The 16,372-nt window shown below is 32.5% G+C and overlaps 3 protein-coding genes across 4 annotated transcripts; 2 read left to right on the top strand and 1 right to left on the bottom strand.

The window, feature by feature from the left end:
• LOC122582752 lies at nucleotides 1–2,963 on the top strand. Of its 2 annotated transcripts, none has more exons than XM_043755178.1 (3): nucleotides 1–118; nucleotides 1,176–2,268; nucleotides 2,678–2,963. In XM_043755178.1, exons 2-3 carry the CDS (start codon nucleotides 1,279–1,281, stop codon nucleotides 2,840–2,842), a joined length of 1,155 nt encoding a protein of 384 aa, XP_043611113.1. In that variant the 5' UTR covers nucleotides 1–118; nucleotides 1,176–1,278; the 3' UTR covers nucleotides 2,843–2,963. The 2 variants fall into 2 exon arrangements, with proteins under 2 accessions (XP_043611113.1, XP_043611114.1); XM_043755179.1 differs by having other exon boundaries at nucleotides 102–114.
• A 1,684-nt stretch (nucleotides 2,964–4,647) lies between these two features.
• LOC122582731 (60S ribosomal protein L23) lies at nucleotides 4,648–7,371 on the top strand. The gene is made up of 4 exons (XM_043755153.1): nucleotides 4,648–4,754; nucleotides 4,831–5,115; nucleotides 6,995–7,036; nucleotides 7,132–7,371. Exons 1-4 carry the CDS (start codon nucleotides 4,742–4,744, stop codon nucleotides 7,212–7,214), a joined length of 423 nt encoding a protein of 140 aa, XP_043611088.1. The 5' UTR covers nucleotides 4,648–4,741; the 3' UTR covers nucleotides 7,215–7,371.
• Nucleotides 7,372–8,691: 1,320 nt separating this feature from the next.
• Nucleotides 8,692–11,449, bottom strand: LOC122581856 (probable peroxygenase 3). Its single transcript, XM_043754165.1, has 6 exons — nucleotides 11,317–11,449; nucleotides 11,093–11,242; nucleotides 10,934–11,019; nucleotides 10,727–10,821; nucleotides 9,294–9,419; nucleotides 8,692–9,059 (listed from the first exon to the last, which is right to left on the bottom strand). The coding sequence occupies exons 1-6, from the start codon at nucleotides 11,423–11,425 to the stop codon at nucleotides 8,912–8,914; spliced, it is 714 nt and encodes a 237-aa protein (XP_043610100.1). The 5' UTR covers nucleotides 11,426–11,449; the 3' UTR covers nucleotides 8,692–8,911.
• Between the last annotated feature and the right edge of the window lie 4,923 nt (nucleotides 11,450–16,372).

The following is a 16,372-nucleotide window of genomic DNA, read 5'->3' as shown; positions in this document are numbered from 1 at the left end:
TTATTTCAATCAACCTGGACCCACACCCATAAACCAGTTGATCGAATATTATTATTTTTCTATAGCTTCCCAGTTTTCCCTCCATTAACGTGGCTTACAACTCAAATTCTGAAAGTTGGTATAGTCCTGCCTATTTTTTTATTGTTAAAATAACACTCTGTATCATTATTATTTTAATTTATTTGTATGTAGTTTTTTCGTTGGTTGTTTATGCTATATTCAATATTTATACATATTCTTTCATTCAAATTCTTGTTTGTGGAATAAACACACACACACAACAAAAAAGAAGAAAAAACTACTAGTGATCATACCACTTTTGTCTTGGCTTTTATCGGGTTGACTAAATTTCCATCTACTTGGTATGCATTCTTGTTTTTTCTTTTGGCTTGAATTTTGATGTTATGTTACAATTCTTGCTTATTTGAATTATATGATTTTGATTGTAAGGAATTTTTATGAATATGCTTGCTAACATAGTTTATTAAAATTGTGTTATAAGGTGTCATGGTGTGTGTTATGAAAGTAATTGTACCATGATTTGTAGGTGCAAAGCTAGAGATAAATTAGATGATTTTTTTTTTTTTTTTTGTCTATGTCAGTAAGCGGTTTCTTAAGAGAAGGGTGTTTGGCTTAGACTCTTCTTACTAAATGGTCTTTGGCCTAGATGTATTCGATGTGACCCATCGATCAAATAAGTTGGCTGTGAGTTCTAGTCCCGTGGTGAACAAATTGCAAATTTGTGTGGACGTGTGTGAGATACTTGTATTTCTTTAAAAAAAAAAAAGTTTTATCTTTTAAGCCTAAGCGTTATTTCCCCTGGCGTATGAGCTTATGTGGTTGAATATACAATGACTCAATAAGATAATCGAAATACCAACAATATTGAGCTTATTGTTTATTCAAGCGCATAAGATTGGTAGCATTATTGTGCTTAGTTATTTGCAAATTTTTAATAAGAATTCATGTCATTATGATTTATGAAATGGCAACATGTTCGTTTGATGGATTGTATAAAATCAAATATATCTATATATAAGAGCTGGTTACATGTTAGTCCATCTATGCTACTTATGAAATTCATTAATAAATGTATCTTGTTCTCATGAAAAAGTAGTCAGGTAACAAGTTTGGATGCATTATTCTTATCCCGTGTTCTCTTTTATTGTTTGCAGCCTTCTTTTGACATTTAGTGACACAACATTGAAACACAATTGACTTGGAATATGTAAATCAGTTTTCCACCTTTGCAACCCAACTTCATGAGAATTAGAGAGGATGGATTATTGTGCAATTGTGCATGTCAAAGAAGTTGACTACAATACTACGAAATCATCAGAATATCATTGTTTCTCTCGATTGCGTGTGGAGTTAAAGCTTGAAGTTCTATTGCTTTCAGTAAGTTATTTTTGCATACAGAAATTGTGGATTCACCTTATATATGGTCTAAACAAGAAACTTCCAAAGCAAATCAAGAATCTTGAAGAAAAGTTTATTCGTTATTGTTTTGAGTTGAATTTATACATGGAATACTCTCAAGGGACGCTGCACTGCTCGTGGAAAGATGTATTTCCATACTATGTTTTCAATATAGCAGGAAAGAGACAAGTCTCTATAACAGCAGAGCTTATAAAAATTGAATCGGGAAGCGATAAGGGTATGGATTATGTTTACATGTTTTATTTTAGAGAGTTGCATCTTCTTGGCAAAATGAGTGTATGTACCTCTTTTGAACTCTGTCCACATGGAACACAAATCATGGAGACAAAGTTTGTTTTGTCTGTCAATGGTGATGATATTGAAGGATATATGCATACTTTAGATAAAAAACAAGACAAGAATAACGGGTTGTCAAAAAAGTCTACTATTTCTAAGAATCGCTCTTATAGACAGAGGTTCTCGATTGTTCAAGAAAACATGTTAGAGCCAAAACTTGAGCTAGCCGCCATTGTTGTGAAAAATTATATCCTTGAGAGTCAAAAAGCGGTAGAAGTTGGTGGTTGGGGCTTGAAATTTCTTAAAAAAGATAGACATTGCGATTGCAAACGAAATGCTAGCATAAATGTTCTTGTCCCTGCTGGTTTCCATAGTGGGCCTAGAACAGGAAAGGGTGGTGGACCGTCTACCCTCATTGAGAGGTGGAGGAATGACGGGTCTTGCGATTGTGGTGGTTGGGACCTTGGTTGTCCACTCACTGTATTCCATGCTGGGCTGAATCACCAAGGTCACAGTTTTGGGGAGAACGGTTCATTTGATTTATATGTACAGGTAACATATCGTATTTTCGACTCACGACTGTCAAAACATACTGTTTTAAACGAAATATTGTCAGAGTTGGGCAATATGGGTGGTTTGGATAATGAATTTCTTTGTCAAAATTAGTAGTGACTAAGACGGGTTGGGTTGTGTTGACCAAAAGTCTAAAAAGCACCTTTTTATCATATATCTTTAACAAATAATGAAAGCACCTTTCTATCATATATGATATATCTGTAACATTTTATCATACTATTTGGGCCAGTTACTACTTCTTTGAACCCTTTCGATCGATTTAACATGTTTTATTTATAGTTAGTTCTTATTTGACATGTAAACCAAATTGACAAATTCATAAGTAAACGGGTCAAAAAAATCAGTTCTACTTGTAATATATCTTGATAGTTTTCTATGTTTGTAGGGTCGTAAACAAAGTGAACCAGTTTTTAAAATGGTGGATCTCTGTGATGGTTTGTATAGTATCTGTTACAAATCAAATTTATCTCCTCTGCAATCACTTTCAGTTGCCGTGGCAGCAATCCATAGTCGTAGCCCAACTCTCAGATGCGGAGCGTATACAAACTGAAGTGCACACAACCACTCTTGTTCAGAACTCTATTGCCTTTACGGATACATATGTGTTTTTGTGAACATTTTGTTTTCATGACTTAAATAGATATATATAGTATTTTCGGGTTCAGGTATAAGGATCGGGGATTTACGGTTTTCCATCCTCGCCCCTATCCACATCGGGGATTTTACACCCCCATCCCCGGTCAACTCGGGGATTCCCAGGTCAAATCGGATGCGGGTATCGGGTTCCCCATTTTGCCATGCCTAATTATGTAAGAAAAAAGTAAAGGATGTCAGTATCAAGTAAATGCAATAAACAATATATCTTAACTAACTTATAAAACATTTGGCCTTCCTATTTTATCAAAAAAGAATTTGATCTACCCAAACTACCCATTTCATTTATTAACTGATATAAATATCCTAACTTAATATACCTATACTACCCTTAATAAAATTATTAACATAGATCCCTCAACCCATGATTAACTACAATACCTTGTTTTATATCAATTACATTTACATTAATAATCACTCCACTATCAACACCGCCGCCACTAGCACCACCTAGCGCCGCCGACACCACCACCACCACCACCCGTTACCGCCGTTACCACCACCGTACCGCCGCATCGCGCGGGTATATGACTAGTTACACATGACATGTTCATAAACATGACAATATGTACTATGAAACTAGTTTACCGGTAAAGTGATACTTAATTAGTGTTAAAAGTCACCCATTTTAATCAAATCATATATAAACCCAAATCCCTATTTAGCATAATACACAGCTGGTAATCGGCGAAGCTCACCACCGGCTACTATCATCCCTTATCGCGTAGAGTAACCAAATTCTATGAATTTTTTTTTTAAACCTTTTAATTGATATAAAAAGAATTTAATTTTTTTTAAAGAAAAAAACCATACAATATCGTGCCTTGCAAAGATACAATTCTAGTGTTTTTTTTTTTAATTCTAATTCTTTTAGGCTTTTAGCATTTTAAGATTTTTGCTCAATTGGAGTAGTTGATTTGTATGATGATATTTCTAATACTTCTTAATTTCAACTAGAACTTTAGTTATGTTATCGTTTGCTCAATTGGAATAGTGATTTAAATGATGATGTCTCGAACACTTGCTAATTGTTACTAGACTGTACAAGCAGATCCGTGATGATTGATAGCTTCTAAAGTTTCTTAAATTTAAATTTAAATCGAACTTTTTAACTATAAAATTAATCTCATATAAATTTACATCTAATACATAACTAGCGAATTTACCCGGGTTTAACCCGGACGTTTTAATTAAAATTATAAAACTATAAATTATACATGTAAATTTTGTTATTAATTATAAATCGATATAAAGATGATGAATTGAATAACATAATAATTATAAAAAAGGTTTCTTTGTTTGTAATAAAAGATTCGTAACTTTAAATAAGTCGTCTTTTATTTAGTATAGAGAAGAGATTAACTTTGCAAGTGCATATATGTTAGTGATTTGTTTGTAAAATAGCAAGAATTTTCTTTTTAAGGAACAAAAAGTTGTTGACAATTATTGTATTCGACTCCTATATAAAGTATCAAACCTTATTCCTTTTCTTAAATTAGAAGTTCAATATACCTAAAATACCTGTCACATTCTAATACTAACTAGAACATGAGTCCACCATACTTTAAACTCTACAAAACAAGGAATTAAAATACCTTAATAAAAAAAAACAATATAGTGAGCAAACCCAAAAGAGGCTCTATAATTTTGTTTAGAACTTTTCCTCAGGCCCAAGTCCAAGAAACGAGAAAAGCCCATATATATCCAAAATATACAAACCCTACCAAAAACCACTATAAGTATGCACCCCCAATCCAAACCCTAATTTCCTCAGCAGCAGCAGCTACACTCAAAAATGTCTAAGCGAGGTAACACATTCATATTTCATTACTTTTTTTCTTTTTAAAATTAATTACACTCATCGTTATATCTATATATATACAGGAAGAGGAGGATCGGCCGGAAACAAGTTCCGGATGTCACTAGGTTTACCGGTGGCAGCAACGGTGAACTGCGCCGATAACACTGGAGCTAAGAATCTGTACATCATCTCAGTGAAAGGTATTGGAGGACGGTTGAACCGGTTGCCGCAAGCTTGTGTCGGCGATATGGTTATGGCTACTGTTAAGAAAGGAAAACCTGATCTGAGAAAGAAAGTCATGCCAGCTGTCATTGTTCGTCAGCGCAAACCCTGGCGCCGAAAGGACGGTGTTTTCATGTACTTTGAAGGTAGCTTAATTATATATTCCTCATTTTCATTCTATATCTACTTTCTGTATCTATATATCTATATATGTATATGTATATATCTAGGTGTAGGTATAGAAACCACACATCAGTCAGGTTACTTGTTTGGAAAATTAATTATTTGAAAGTAGTTTAGTACTCATTTTCATTCTATATCTATATATCTGTGTGTATATGTATATAATATGTATTTGTGTAGGAATAGAAACCAGACATTAGTCAGGTATCTACTTAGAATCTACAGTTTGATACCGTTACTTGTTTGGAATATTAATATTTAGTTTGGACCTATCGTTACAGATGTGTTTATATGTTTTTATGCACACATTTGCTCCATTTAGGTTCTACATTTACATATAATATATGTTATGTTTATGAATACTCAAATAGTTTTGTAATTTTCTTTTGGATGGGAGGATCATGCCCGGTTATTGATGTTAACGCGTGTTTGGATTTGCTTATTAGTAAGCTTGTTTGTTTATTTTAGGCTAGGAAAACCCCAATTTTGTAGTTTAAGCTAAGAGATTGCTTATTTGTTAAGTTTGATATTAACTTCAAAAGCGATACTACATGTAATTGGATTAGCTTTGAAAATGATTTTTAATCAGTGATCTCATATAATAGTTTTAGCTTAATTATTTTTTTATCCTTAAAATGTATTGTTGATGTATATGACTATTTTAGCTTAAGTAAAGATCTGCAAACCAATCTTACCTAATGTGCTAATACTTGATTTTCTTATGCTCATAGTTGTTAAAAGCGTGCGCCTCATGCGCCTAGGCGCAAGGCGAGGGCAAAGCCCAGCTTCATCGTCTGAAAACCTAGGCTCAAGGCCTATAATGTGAAAGGCGCAATAGTGAGAAAGGAAACCAGTTTTAGGGATGGAAAACCCTATAAAAGAAAGGAAACTGCTTTTAAAGGATACAGAAAAGGGTTTTAAGGATATAGACACCTGTTTTGATTATGAGGTTGTGAAAACCGGTTTCTAAGGTCTATAGAAAAATATAGAAACAGTCAAACAAAAACATGTTTCTATATAAAATATATGAAAACAGGTTTCTATCAAAATGAGTTTTTTGTTTCTGAAAAGAGGTTTCTATTTCAAAACAAGTTTCATAACAGGTTTCATGTTAAAACAGGTGTGTATATCAAAACAAGTTTGAAGTTTCAACATGAATATTTTGGTTTGAAGTTTTTTGTTTTCAATTTTGAACAAAATCTGTGTTGAATTTATTGGCTGAAAGCTTTATAGGTCATTTAAATGGTATTTAGTAATTTAACTGGCATTTGGTTTGTTTTTTACTTAAGTGCGCTTTTTTTTTTCTCTGGGCCCACACTTTTTTTGCGCCACTCGCCTATGCCACATTTGGGGTCATTGCGCTTTGAGTTCGCCTTTGCTTTTGACAACTATGGTTCTGCTTTTTTGAGTTTGTATAACCAGACATTAGTCAGGTATCTACCTAGATTCAACGGTTTGATACCGTTACTTGTTTGGAAAATTTATTGTACCTATCGTTACAGATGTGTTGCTTACAATGCTCATATTTGTTCCATTTAGGCTCTACATATACCCCATTTTAACTCCTATGTATATTATTTATAAGTTGTGTATTTGTGTTTGGCTTTATAAATGTTTCAACCAGACTAGTCAAGTATCTTTCATTTTAGTTGTTTGATGCTGTTACACGTCTGGAAAAACAATTTGTGACCATTCGTTACAGCTTTGGTGATATTCTGTTCCTTACAGCTGCTACATCTGGTTTCTACATTTGATTATCATTTTTTTGTGTAATACTTAAAGCAATTTTGAATAGTGTTTTCTCATGGTTATGAATCTAACATTACCTTTTTGTTTGAGCAGATAATGCTGGTGTAATTGTAAACCCCAAAGGAGAAATGAAAGGTATTTACATTATTTCTACTGTATCTCTCGTGTATAGTCTTGTGTGCATTTTATGGTATCGTTTTATACCTAATACACATTTGTTACCAATGTAGGTTCTGCCATTACTGGACCAATCGGGAAAGAGTGTGCTGATCTTTGGCCAAGGATTGCAAGTGCTGCAAATGCTATCGTTTGAATTACTGTTATGGAATGACAAATGTTTCTCTCTGTTTTATTGGGTATCATTTTAATTGTGCGAAACTAGTGGAGTTTAGATCTTGTTAGATAATCAACATCTTTGAGATATTTTATTTTAAACTATGCAGAATATATGATTTTGGTTTGTGTGTTCATGTTTAGTACCTGCTTTGGTAGCCATTTGCAGATATTGTTTCTGACTTGTTTATTTACAAATCGTTTGCTTTGGGTTTCTAATTTGAGATATTTTATTTTAAACTATGCAAGAGTATATGATTTTGGCTTTTGTGTTCTTATTTAGTATTTGCTTTGCTAGCCATTTGCAGATATTGTTTTGACTTGTTTATTTACAGACCGTTAGCTTTGGGTTTCTATTTCTGAGTCAAATACTCAAATGTGTTTGAAGCCATTTAGTTGTGTATGGTGTTTCTAGTAATTATGTCAAAAACTTTTGCAAATATATGAAGTCCGGTGTTTAACACCGGACTTTGACCAACCACGGCATTGCCAATACCGACCTTACATTACGTGGACTGCCTTCTATTTTAAAACTACTGTCTTTAATGTAGGCTTACATTATCAACCTCCAATATAGAAAAGTAAATTTAGAAACATGCACCAGTTATTACTTTTCAATAGAAATATGTTGATCTCTTTTACTACAATACACACGTCATCAAGAAACTAAAAGAACAAAATTGCACAACAGCTTGCTACACGCTTTTCTTGCTGCAACTTTAGAAACTTGCACTCTATTGAACACGTGTTAGACATTGATTATAAAAAAAACTCCACCTATATGCCGGGCTTGTGTGATGTGGTAAAAGTCCGGTATTATATAAACAGCGGACTTCCTAGATTTGTAAAAGTTTTTGACATAATTACTAGAAACACCATTCACCACGAAATTCTTACTAGCCGTACAAATTATTCCCATTTCTGGTTGATGGTGGTAGTGTGTATGGTTGAAAGTTGGTGTGAGACTTTTCAAATAAACAGGTAATATTTGTTTAAGAATTTGATTTTTTTTTCTTTTTTCTAAAAACGATTGACGAATCTTCTATTTTAGTATTTTGTTTTTTCTTGAAATTTCAAAAACTCAATGATCATATGCATTATAAGATTTGCACGGTTGTTCAGAAAAACACACAAGAATTGAAGATGAAATTCATTTTACAAGTGATTTTCTAATCAGATCCTGTATGAGTCAATCAAGGACTTTCTAGGGTGTAGTTTTTGCGATCTTTAAGATGTCAGCTAGTTATGATTAATTGATTATGTAATTCTGTTTACTTAACTTGTTATTATGACATATTTTCAAAGTAAACAAAACCTTGCCATTTTGCCAAGTTCCACTGCGTGATAATCTCTTCGCCAAGACCATCAGGCTACCCTGAAAAGTGAAAACGACCAAGAAAATAACTTATGTGGTGGCTGGAGGTCTCACGTCGAAACCGGGCTCCCTAACACGACTCTTACTAAAGTAGCATACCTTTTTATTATATTTAAATCCAACATACAGCTGTTATTTTTATTGTCAAAGTATCCAAATGATACATTTGTCTATATATGCATATACATGGGTTTGCGTCTGAAGTGTCGTATCTTCTATACTATGCATGTTTTTTTCCCAACGTCCACGGTCCACATTAACATTTGTCTATATATGCGCACAATTACTTGCTTCTACGACATCTATTTTTCCTTTTTGGGTGCATTCTTTTTGGCAAGATTTTCAAATAGACTGCCATCAAAGACACCTCTCATGGCTTCTTTTGAGAGAAAACCTTCATCATCTTTAGCAATAATGTATACGGCGCCCCACTCCACTTTATTCAGTATCCTGTAATTAGATGACAATCAGTTATAATCTATACTCGGTCTCAAGTAAAGGAGACTGTTAGACTTACAATTTTTTACAAAATGATTCGAAACCAATCATATGAAGGGGAAAAACAAGTATATATAATGAGATTGATCCACATCACATGCCATTTCGTTTTTTTTAAGACGGTTGAAAAAGTTTTGTAAGTCTAACATTTTGCAATTTGATTGTAGTAGTGATCAAAGCACAAACCATCCCACAAGGTCGAACGACACACGATTTCCTTCTGTCATGTTCCATAGCTCTCTCAAACTTAGTTTATCCGGCACTGTTTTGCCGTATTTGCTAAACATATTTTCGAAGTTAACCGGCGAATACCTAAAAAATGAAGATGTTACCGAGTATGAATAATTGTGGCAATTTCAACTGGTTTAAATTACTATCAGACTTGATATGGGATCATATTTTTCAAACGGGTTCAACAAGTCAAATGGGTAGAAACTCATCTGAGAGGTGTTCAAATAACCCTATAATAGCTTTATCAAAAAATGTATAGATTATATTATTAGTTTGAGAGAGGTGATATCAAAATATTTTTTAAGAACATACAAAATTAAAAAAACTCATAAAAAATAATTCATAAAGGGGGATAAAGTATGAAAATTTATAATAAATTTTTAAAAATATACGGTAAAGTTTTAATTTCGAAGAAAGGATTATCCTTCTTGCCTCACTTTGGTTACCACATCTGACTTTGACAGGTTCATAATATGGACTATAAAAATACGAGTATAAAATAAAAATTAGAAAACCTACATCACATCACGTGTAGTTATATTTAAAGTCACATGCGATTAAATCACATATGAGATGAGTCCACATGGGTATTATTTTGAGTGGTGCTAGATAAACTCCCACATCAGTCAATTATTGTATACTACTAGGCTATAATGTTATATAGTTGCGTGATACCCAAATTTCACAATTGAGTAAATATGGAAATTATCGACCACAATAAACGGATTGGAATTTATATCAACATGAGACTTATATATCCAGTATGAGTAAAATGTTTTCAGAACTGAAATTGGATATATGAAAGTTGAAACAAAATTAATTATAATTATCATGTGATAATTAAGATTATGATAAAAAAAATTTGATAATTAAATTTTAATGAAAGTCGTAACCCAATTATTGTCGTTTAACGTAATATAGGTACTTTAAAAGTAATATATTATATGGGTACGTTTTGTTAATAACAACCCCTAGGGCTGTTAACTACTTTATAATTTATTTGGATGCATGAAAATATGTACATTGTTATGCTAAACTTCTCTAAAAGAGATGGTTTTTAATGTATCAAGTACTAATTTTTATGCATGTAATAAGTTTCCAATGACAATTTTTTACGGATGTCATTAAGTCATTATCATTTTCCAATATGGATAAGCAATGATTTACTATAATAACTGATTTAATATAACAACGGTATCCAATCTCGTTAATGACTAAGTATGGGGGAGTACCCACATCTAAAGCCCAAGGGTAGAGAGGTTGATTCGGGCCGGTTAGCTAGAAAGTGTTTGTTGGCCAGGCATTTTTGTCAGAACTAGTCTACTGTTTACCCAACCCGCCCGCCCATTGTGTCTATAACATTGATTGAATGGGGCTAATGAAACTACCTTCCTTCTGTATCATATGTACCGGAATCACTTGGATGCTTGCCTTTATGTATGTTAGCTATGTAAACAGGAAGCAGAAGAGAGGGTATATAACCCTGCACCACACAAACACAGATATATAACAGAACAAAAAAAAAAACCCCAAATTAGTTGGAAGCCAAATTAATGAGAACTAAAATCAGTACTAAGTAATGAACTTCAACTTACTGGTAGAGTGGGGTAGCTAAATGTTATGTTGAAACCGAGCCCAGCGATCAGTGAAAACAGCATACCAAACCCAATGTCTCTAAGCCCTGAAATATATATACTCCATTAGCATACAATAGAAAAAAATGGAGTATTTTACTAGAGATGTATATTATTCACCAGTGTAAGTCTCCCAAGGATAAACGATGCCATCGTTGTTTTGATCAAAGAAGGCGACATGTTGCTGAAGTACGCTCATGCCATGAGCCTTGTGTTCGGGTGCCCCATCAGGATGTTCCATATCTGGTGCAGCCATGGCTCGAGCCAAGTCTTTTGTAAAACACAATCGTGGTTAGCCTAACCAATAGGCACAAATTGGGTCATTAAGAAAAACAATAACTTACATGGCTTAGGAATAGATGACTCAAGGTCAGTCCTAACTAAGCGTTGGGCCGTGACTGGTGCCATTGGCGCCGTTGTCGCCATTGCAACCGGGTCATCGTTAATCTCCATGTCTATATTTTATGAGGAAATAGAACGATATGAGAATGGTATTTATAGTTACAAAAGTTGTGTTCATATTTGGAATGAAAAAGAAAAATCTTGGGGAGAAAGTATGGTGGGTATAACGCCATTTGGAAAAGTTAATTAGTACACTCTATTTGGATATGGTTTTGATAATTTAACTACGTATTTGCAAATTATTACCATTTATGGGTTCCATTTGGTACGTGTATAGTCATATTAAGATAATTAAGATGAAAAGTTAATTAGTATAGTCTTATTTAGATGAAAGGTTTTTTTTTTTTTTTTTTTTTAAATTTTTTTAGATGAAAGGTTTTTACTTTTATTATCTTTTATATTTTTTATATAAATATGATGAAACTTGATATGTTGGTAAGATACAAGGTTTGGGGAAGATTAGATTTATCTTTGAAGTTGGAGTCGTGTAAATAATCGGTTATTCAAATAGACTAACATCGCTACTATATATGTTTTGACTATTTCTGAGATCGATATCGTTCGTATCACGGTACTATTCCATGTCCATCCTTAGTTTTTTTCTTCATATACATGTTGAATAAATACTAATCATGCTTTAATTGTATTTTCGTATTGCTTTTACTCATTAAACTTTTGTAATGAATACTCATTGACATATTTTTGACATTTACAACAAGTAGAAGTTGATTACAGCATAATATACAACTCTTTTTAAAGAATTATTAAAATGTCAAATTTGTATTGTAAATTTATCACCATGATTACGTGTATATATATATATATATTTCTTTTCCCCTTCTTTCCATTTTTTCTCTCCACAATTCTTTAATTGATTAGAAATTGATCAAATTTGAGAAGGAAAAAATTAGGGTTCATGGGTTTTGGGAGGAAAAGAGAATCGGGGAGAGAGAAAGTGAAAAGAAAGGGGTAAAGAAATATATATATATATATATACGTATAATATATCCGTATATGTGTAATTTTGATTTATTTATTTTCTTTTTTTAATGTATTTTATGTTTTAGTCAATGCCACGTAAGCAAAGATGATGACGTGGTATGGGTGATATGACACTTAACGGATGTCTGGTGTAAAAAACTAACGATGTTCCCCTTATTAGGAAATTTATGAAAACTGGATCCTTTAAATAGATGAAAACTAAGTAGGTTCTCATTTTTAGGAATTTTAGGTAAATACTAAATAGGTTACCTTTTAATGTATTTTTTCCTAAAAATATTGGTCAAATGTGTCATTTACATAAAAATGTTCATTTGAAATGTCACAACTACTACAGGGGCTATATGTAAGTTTTTTTGAAAATGCTAAAGAGTTTACCAAATGCGGTTTATCTACTCCCTTATAAAGAGTATTTGATTTCTTAAAATTCAGCATTTTTTTTCTTTTCAAAATACCCTTACTTAAATATAAAACTCTTATATACCCTCATTTCCCCACTTTTTAATCATTACACATTCTCATCGACTTTCTATAACCCTCCGCCGCTGCTCTCTTTCTCTACCGCTGCAACGCGCTGGTACTATGCTCGTATACACCAATTTACAATGACAAAACTGTTTAAGCTTTCTTAAACTCAGTCTGGTGTAATTGCTATTTTAATTTAGACTATGTATAGCCAAGACTTTGTTTAATTAAAATAAACAATCTGTATACTGATAATGGATATGATAGATGGATACAAGAGAACGATGAATATAAAGACATTTCGTGTAGGTTTTGAAGCAGAAAAAACCAGCATCACAAAGGCAGCAACGCCTCTATACGCTCTTATATATTTACTTTACACAAGCATATATGTTCTAAAAATATTTCTCGAAATTCACCGGCATGTACCTAAAAATTAAAAAATTTAAGTTCAGAAGATAAGGGCACATCACAACTGACCCAAAACTTTATTCAAATAGACGGGGAAAGAAAGGTGAAGGCAACCACCCGAATACCGGGTTTACTGGTTTTATAATTTTTTTTTTACCAAAACTTGTTTGACAAAACACCCGTCAAATATGTCTGTTTTAAAAAAATTTTCATAGTTCATGCAAGATCATCAAAGTAGTGAGTAAACAACGTAAAGATGACATCATCATGATGAAAGAAATATGAACTTACAGGGAGGGTAGGATAGCTCATTCCAATTTTGTTAAACAAGGCAGCCAGCAACGATATGAGCATATTGAATCATGTAAGGTTGTTAATCTTTAAATTAGTTTCGAAATTAAAGAGACATCTAGTTGCACATTGCACATCTGCCACATCATCATATAACACACTGTTACTCAAAAATAGTCTATTGTATCAAAAGAACTTGAGATCACATAGAGTACTATGACTGTATAAGTGTATAACCAAATCAATTACTTAAACAATATTGATAAGTTATAATTGGATATATATTAAATGGTCTAAAAGTAATTATATAGATTAATTTTGTATTTGAATAACCTACTTCGATATATGTTATGTGCATTTCATGTTTGAGTTAAAACAAATAAAATGTAGTTTAAAATGGCAATAGAGTGAACGTTTGAGTATAATTGGTGATACAAAGCAAAAGATTGGTGGAGAAAACCAATCTCTCATATTTGGTTGTCTTAGTTTTGCACCTCAGAAGACATCAGATCAATGCAATATTTTAAGGACTTTTGTTTTGGTTATCGTTTGGGCCGTATAATTCCACCAGCCCAGCAATCTCACTTTCGTTTATTATGGATCGATCAAGACACACAAAAGAGAGGCCCGCTTACTTATTATTTAGTTTTAGGTTTTGTCGGCTAAAAAACCTCACGTGGGCATCAAGATATAAGGAGGTTATATATGTGGAAAATGATTTATCCTCCTAAAAAATTAACCTAAAAATCCTTCTAATGGCTACAGATGGTGACACGTGGATACCATTAATTCTCTTTTCTAATTTTCACATGTCACAATACTATTAATTAAGAGAATTTTTAGGCTAACAACTTAGAAGGATTGATCATTGGTGATGTCTATGTTATTCAATAGCAGCTATTATTTAAAAACACAATTTACAAATATATGTGCCACCAATAAAGTTATATACATTTTTTCTTTCTTGATTTATTTCTCTTTTTCTATTGGTCCACATAAGTTTGTAAATATTGTCAGTAGAACTATATCATTTATCAGTTTTTAAACACACATGATTGACCGAATTCTAATATAGTAATTTTTATTTCCTTAAAAATTCAAAACCCATGATCGCATGTATTTAAAGATTTGCATTATAAGAATGTATAGATAATCACTTATGCGTGTATAGAAAATCACACATATATATAATAAAATGTGTTTTTGATTTATTGAGTGTAATAAAATATGTGAGAAAAAAAAGTAAAGAATTGGTAAGGAAGAATTGTTGTTGGCAGGAGTATGTCACAGGGTGGAGAAACAAAGAAGATATGATGTAACATTGATATAAGGGTAAAGAAAAAGGGAACAAGCGATCACTGTTGGAAAAGATCTTACACGACTCTTATTAAAATAACATTTTCTTTTATTATATTTAGGCACATCATAAATATAGGTGTTATATTAATATCATCCAAATGAAAAAATAATTGGTGGGAACCTTAGCCCCGGTATCACAAATAAATACCCATCAACTCACCCCGTATGAGTCGTATGATGCTGGTATAATACCTCATTGCTAATCCTCACATGATCAACCACTACTAGAAAACTGGGCTTCACTCCGTCGCTAATCCGTCGGTAACGACTATTTCCGACGGATTACCGCCGGAAAAAAATCCGTCGGTAAAAACCTCGTCGGTAATTTTTACCGACAGATTTCAAATTTTAACTACCGAGTTATCTGCCGGTAATCCGAAGCTACAGGTATTTTTCCAAGGAGAAAATTTATTTAATTTGGCAGAACTATGACAGGATTGGAACCCGTGATATTTTTGTTTCATTTTTTGTTTTTTCTTTTCCAGTATCGGCATTGAAAATTCCGGTAAATAATTTTGATAATAAAAAAAAACAAAACAATTAACTAAACTTAATTAAGATTAAGATCAAAATGAATATTTATTAATTTATGTTAAATTTCTACCAATATAAGCCATTACAAACGAATTTCATAACATCACCAACAAAATATACAATCAAAATCAAAGCAAAATGTAAATCTCATTCTAAATCTATCACTTTTATACAAAATTACAAGCCATTAGTATTTTTCTCTTCTTATCCATCAATATCCTAAGATTTTGCAGATCTGAAGCAAGAACATAAAAATAAATGATTATTATAAACAAATTAACTACCACAAAATAATAATAAAAGCCGAACTTGAAATTAATAGCTAGTTTTTAAATTAGACAAATAGTGCATGCATACAATCCCTTTATATTCCGTCGGTAATTCGTCGGTAAACATATAATTTTTTTTAATATAAAAGATTGTTAGATAGTATTTTAAAAAAGTTGTCGCTAATCCGTCGGTAATGTTTGTATGTTTCCGACAGATTACCAACGGATTTTTTTCGTCGTTAAACCGTCCTGAATCTGTCGGTAAATCTGTCGTAATTACATTCATAGATTTAAAATAATATGGCGACGGTGTATCCGTCGGTAAGCCGTCGGAAATTGCGACGGATTTTTTTCTGTCGGTAATTTTGTCGGTAAAGCCCAGTTTTCTAGTAGTGAATTAACCCCGCGTTTTTAGAACTTCATATGTAGGCCTAGACTTCTTTGGTAACGGGTAACTTAAAAGAATTATTTTTGGTGCCAAGCAAGATCGAAATTGGGGCCCTATGCTCACCAAGTGCTTCCCTTACTACTAAGTCAACTCCTTGTTGGTAATGTAGAGTGATAATCTTTTGTCATCTAAAACAATACATGTTTATATAATTATATATTGTATAGTATAATATGTACGTTTATTGTGGATAACTAAAAGATTAGTAGATTATCACTAAAG

Source organism: Erigeron canadensis, chromosome 9 (genome assembly GCF_010389155.1).
Source record: "Erigeron canadensis isolate Cc75 chromosome 9, C_canadensis_v1, whole genome shotgun sequence".
In the NCBI taxonomy this organism is placed as follows: Eukaryota; Viridiplantae; Streptophyta; class Magnoliopsida; order Asterales; family Asteraceae; genus Erigeron; species Erigeron canadensis.
The sequence above is the reverse complement of the archived record's forward strand: the minus strand, read 5'-3'. Positions and strand labels throughout refer to the sequence as shown.

Bases quoted from the DNA above. Each gene is read 5' to 3' on its own strand.
- LOC122582752 (XM_043755178.1), top strand. From the start codon at position 1,279: ATGGATTATTGTGCAATTGTGCATGTCAAAGAAGTTGACTACAATACT. The intron at 2,269-2,677 runs GTAACATATCGT...CTATGTTTGTAG, and splicing joins CATTTGATTTATATGTACAG to GGTCGTAAACAAAGTGAACC.
- LOC122581856 (XM_043754165.1), bottom strand. From the start codon at position 11,425: ATGGAGATTAACGATGACCCGGTTGCAATGGCGACAACGGCGCCAATG. The intron at 11,243-11,316 runs GTAAGTTATTGT...GTTTTACAAAAG, and splicing joins GTCATCTATTCCTAAGCCAT to ACTTGGCTCGAGCCATGGCT. The intron at 10,822-10,933 runs GTAAGTTGAAGT...TGTGTGGTGCAG, and splicing joins TTAGCTACCCCACTCTACCA to GGTTATATACCCTCTCTTCT.
- LOC122582731 (XM_043755153.1), top strand. The intron at 5,116-6,994 runs GTAGCTTAATTA...TTGTTTGAGCAG, and splicing joins TGTTTTCATGTACTTTGAAG to ATAATGCTGGTGTAATTGTA. The intron at 7,037-7,131 runs GTATTTACATTA...TTACCAATGTAG, and splicing joins CCCCAAAGGAGAAATGAAAG to GTTCTGCCATTACTGGACCA.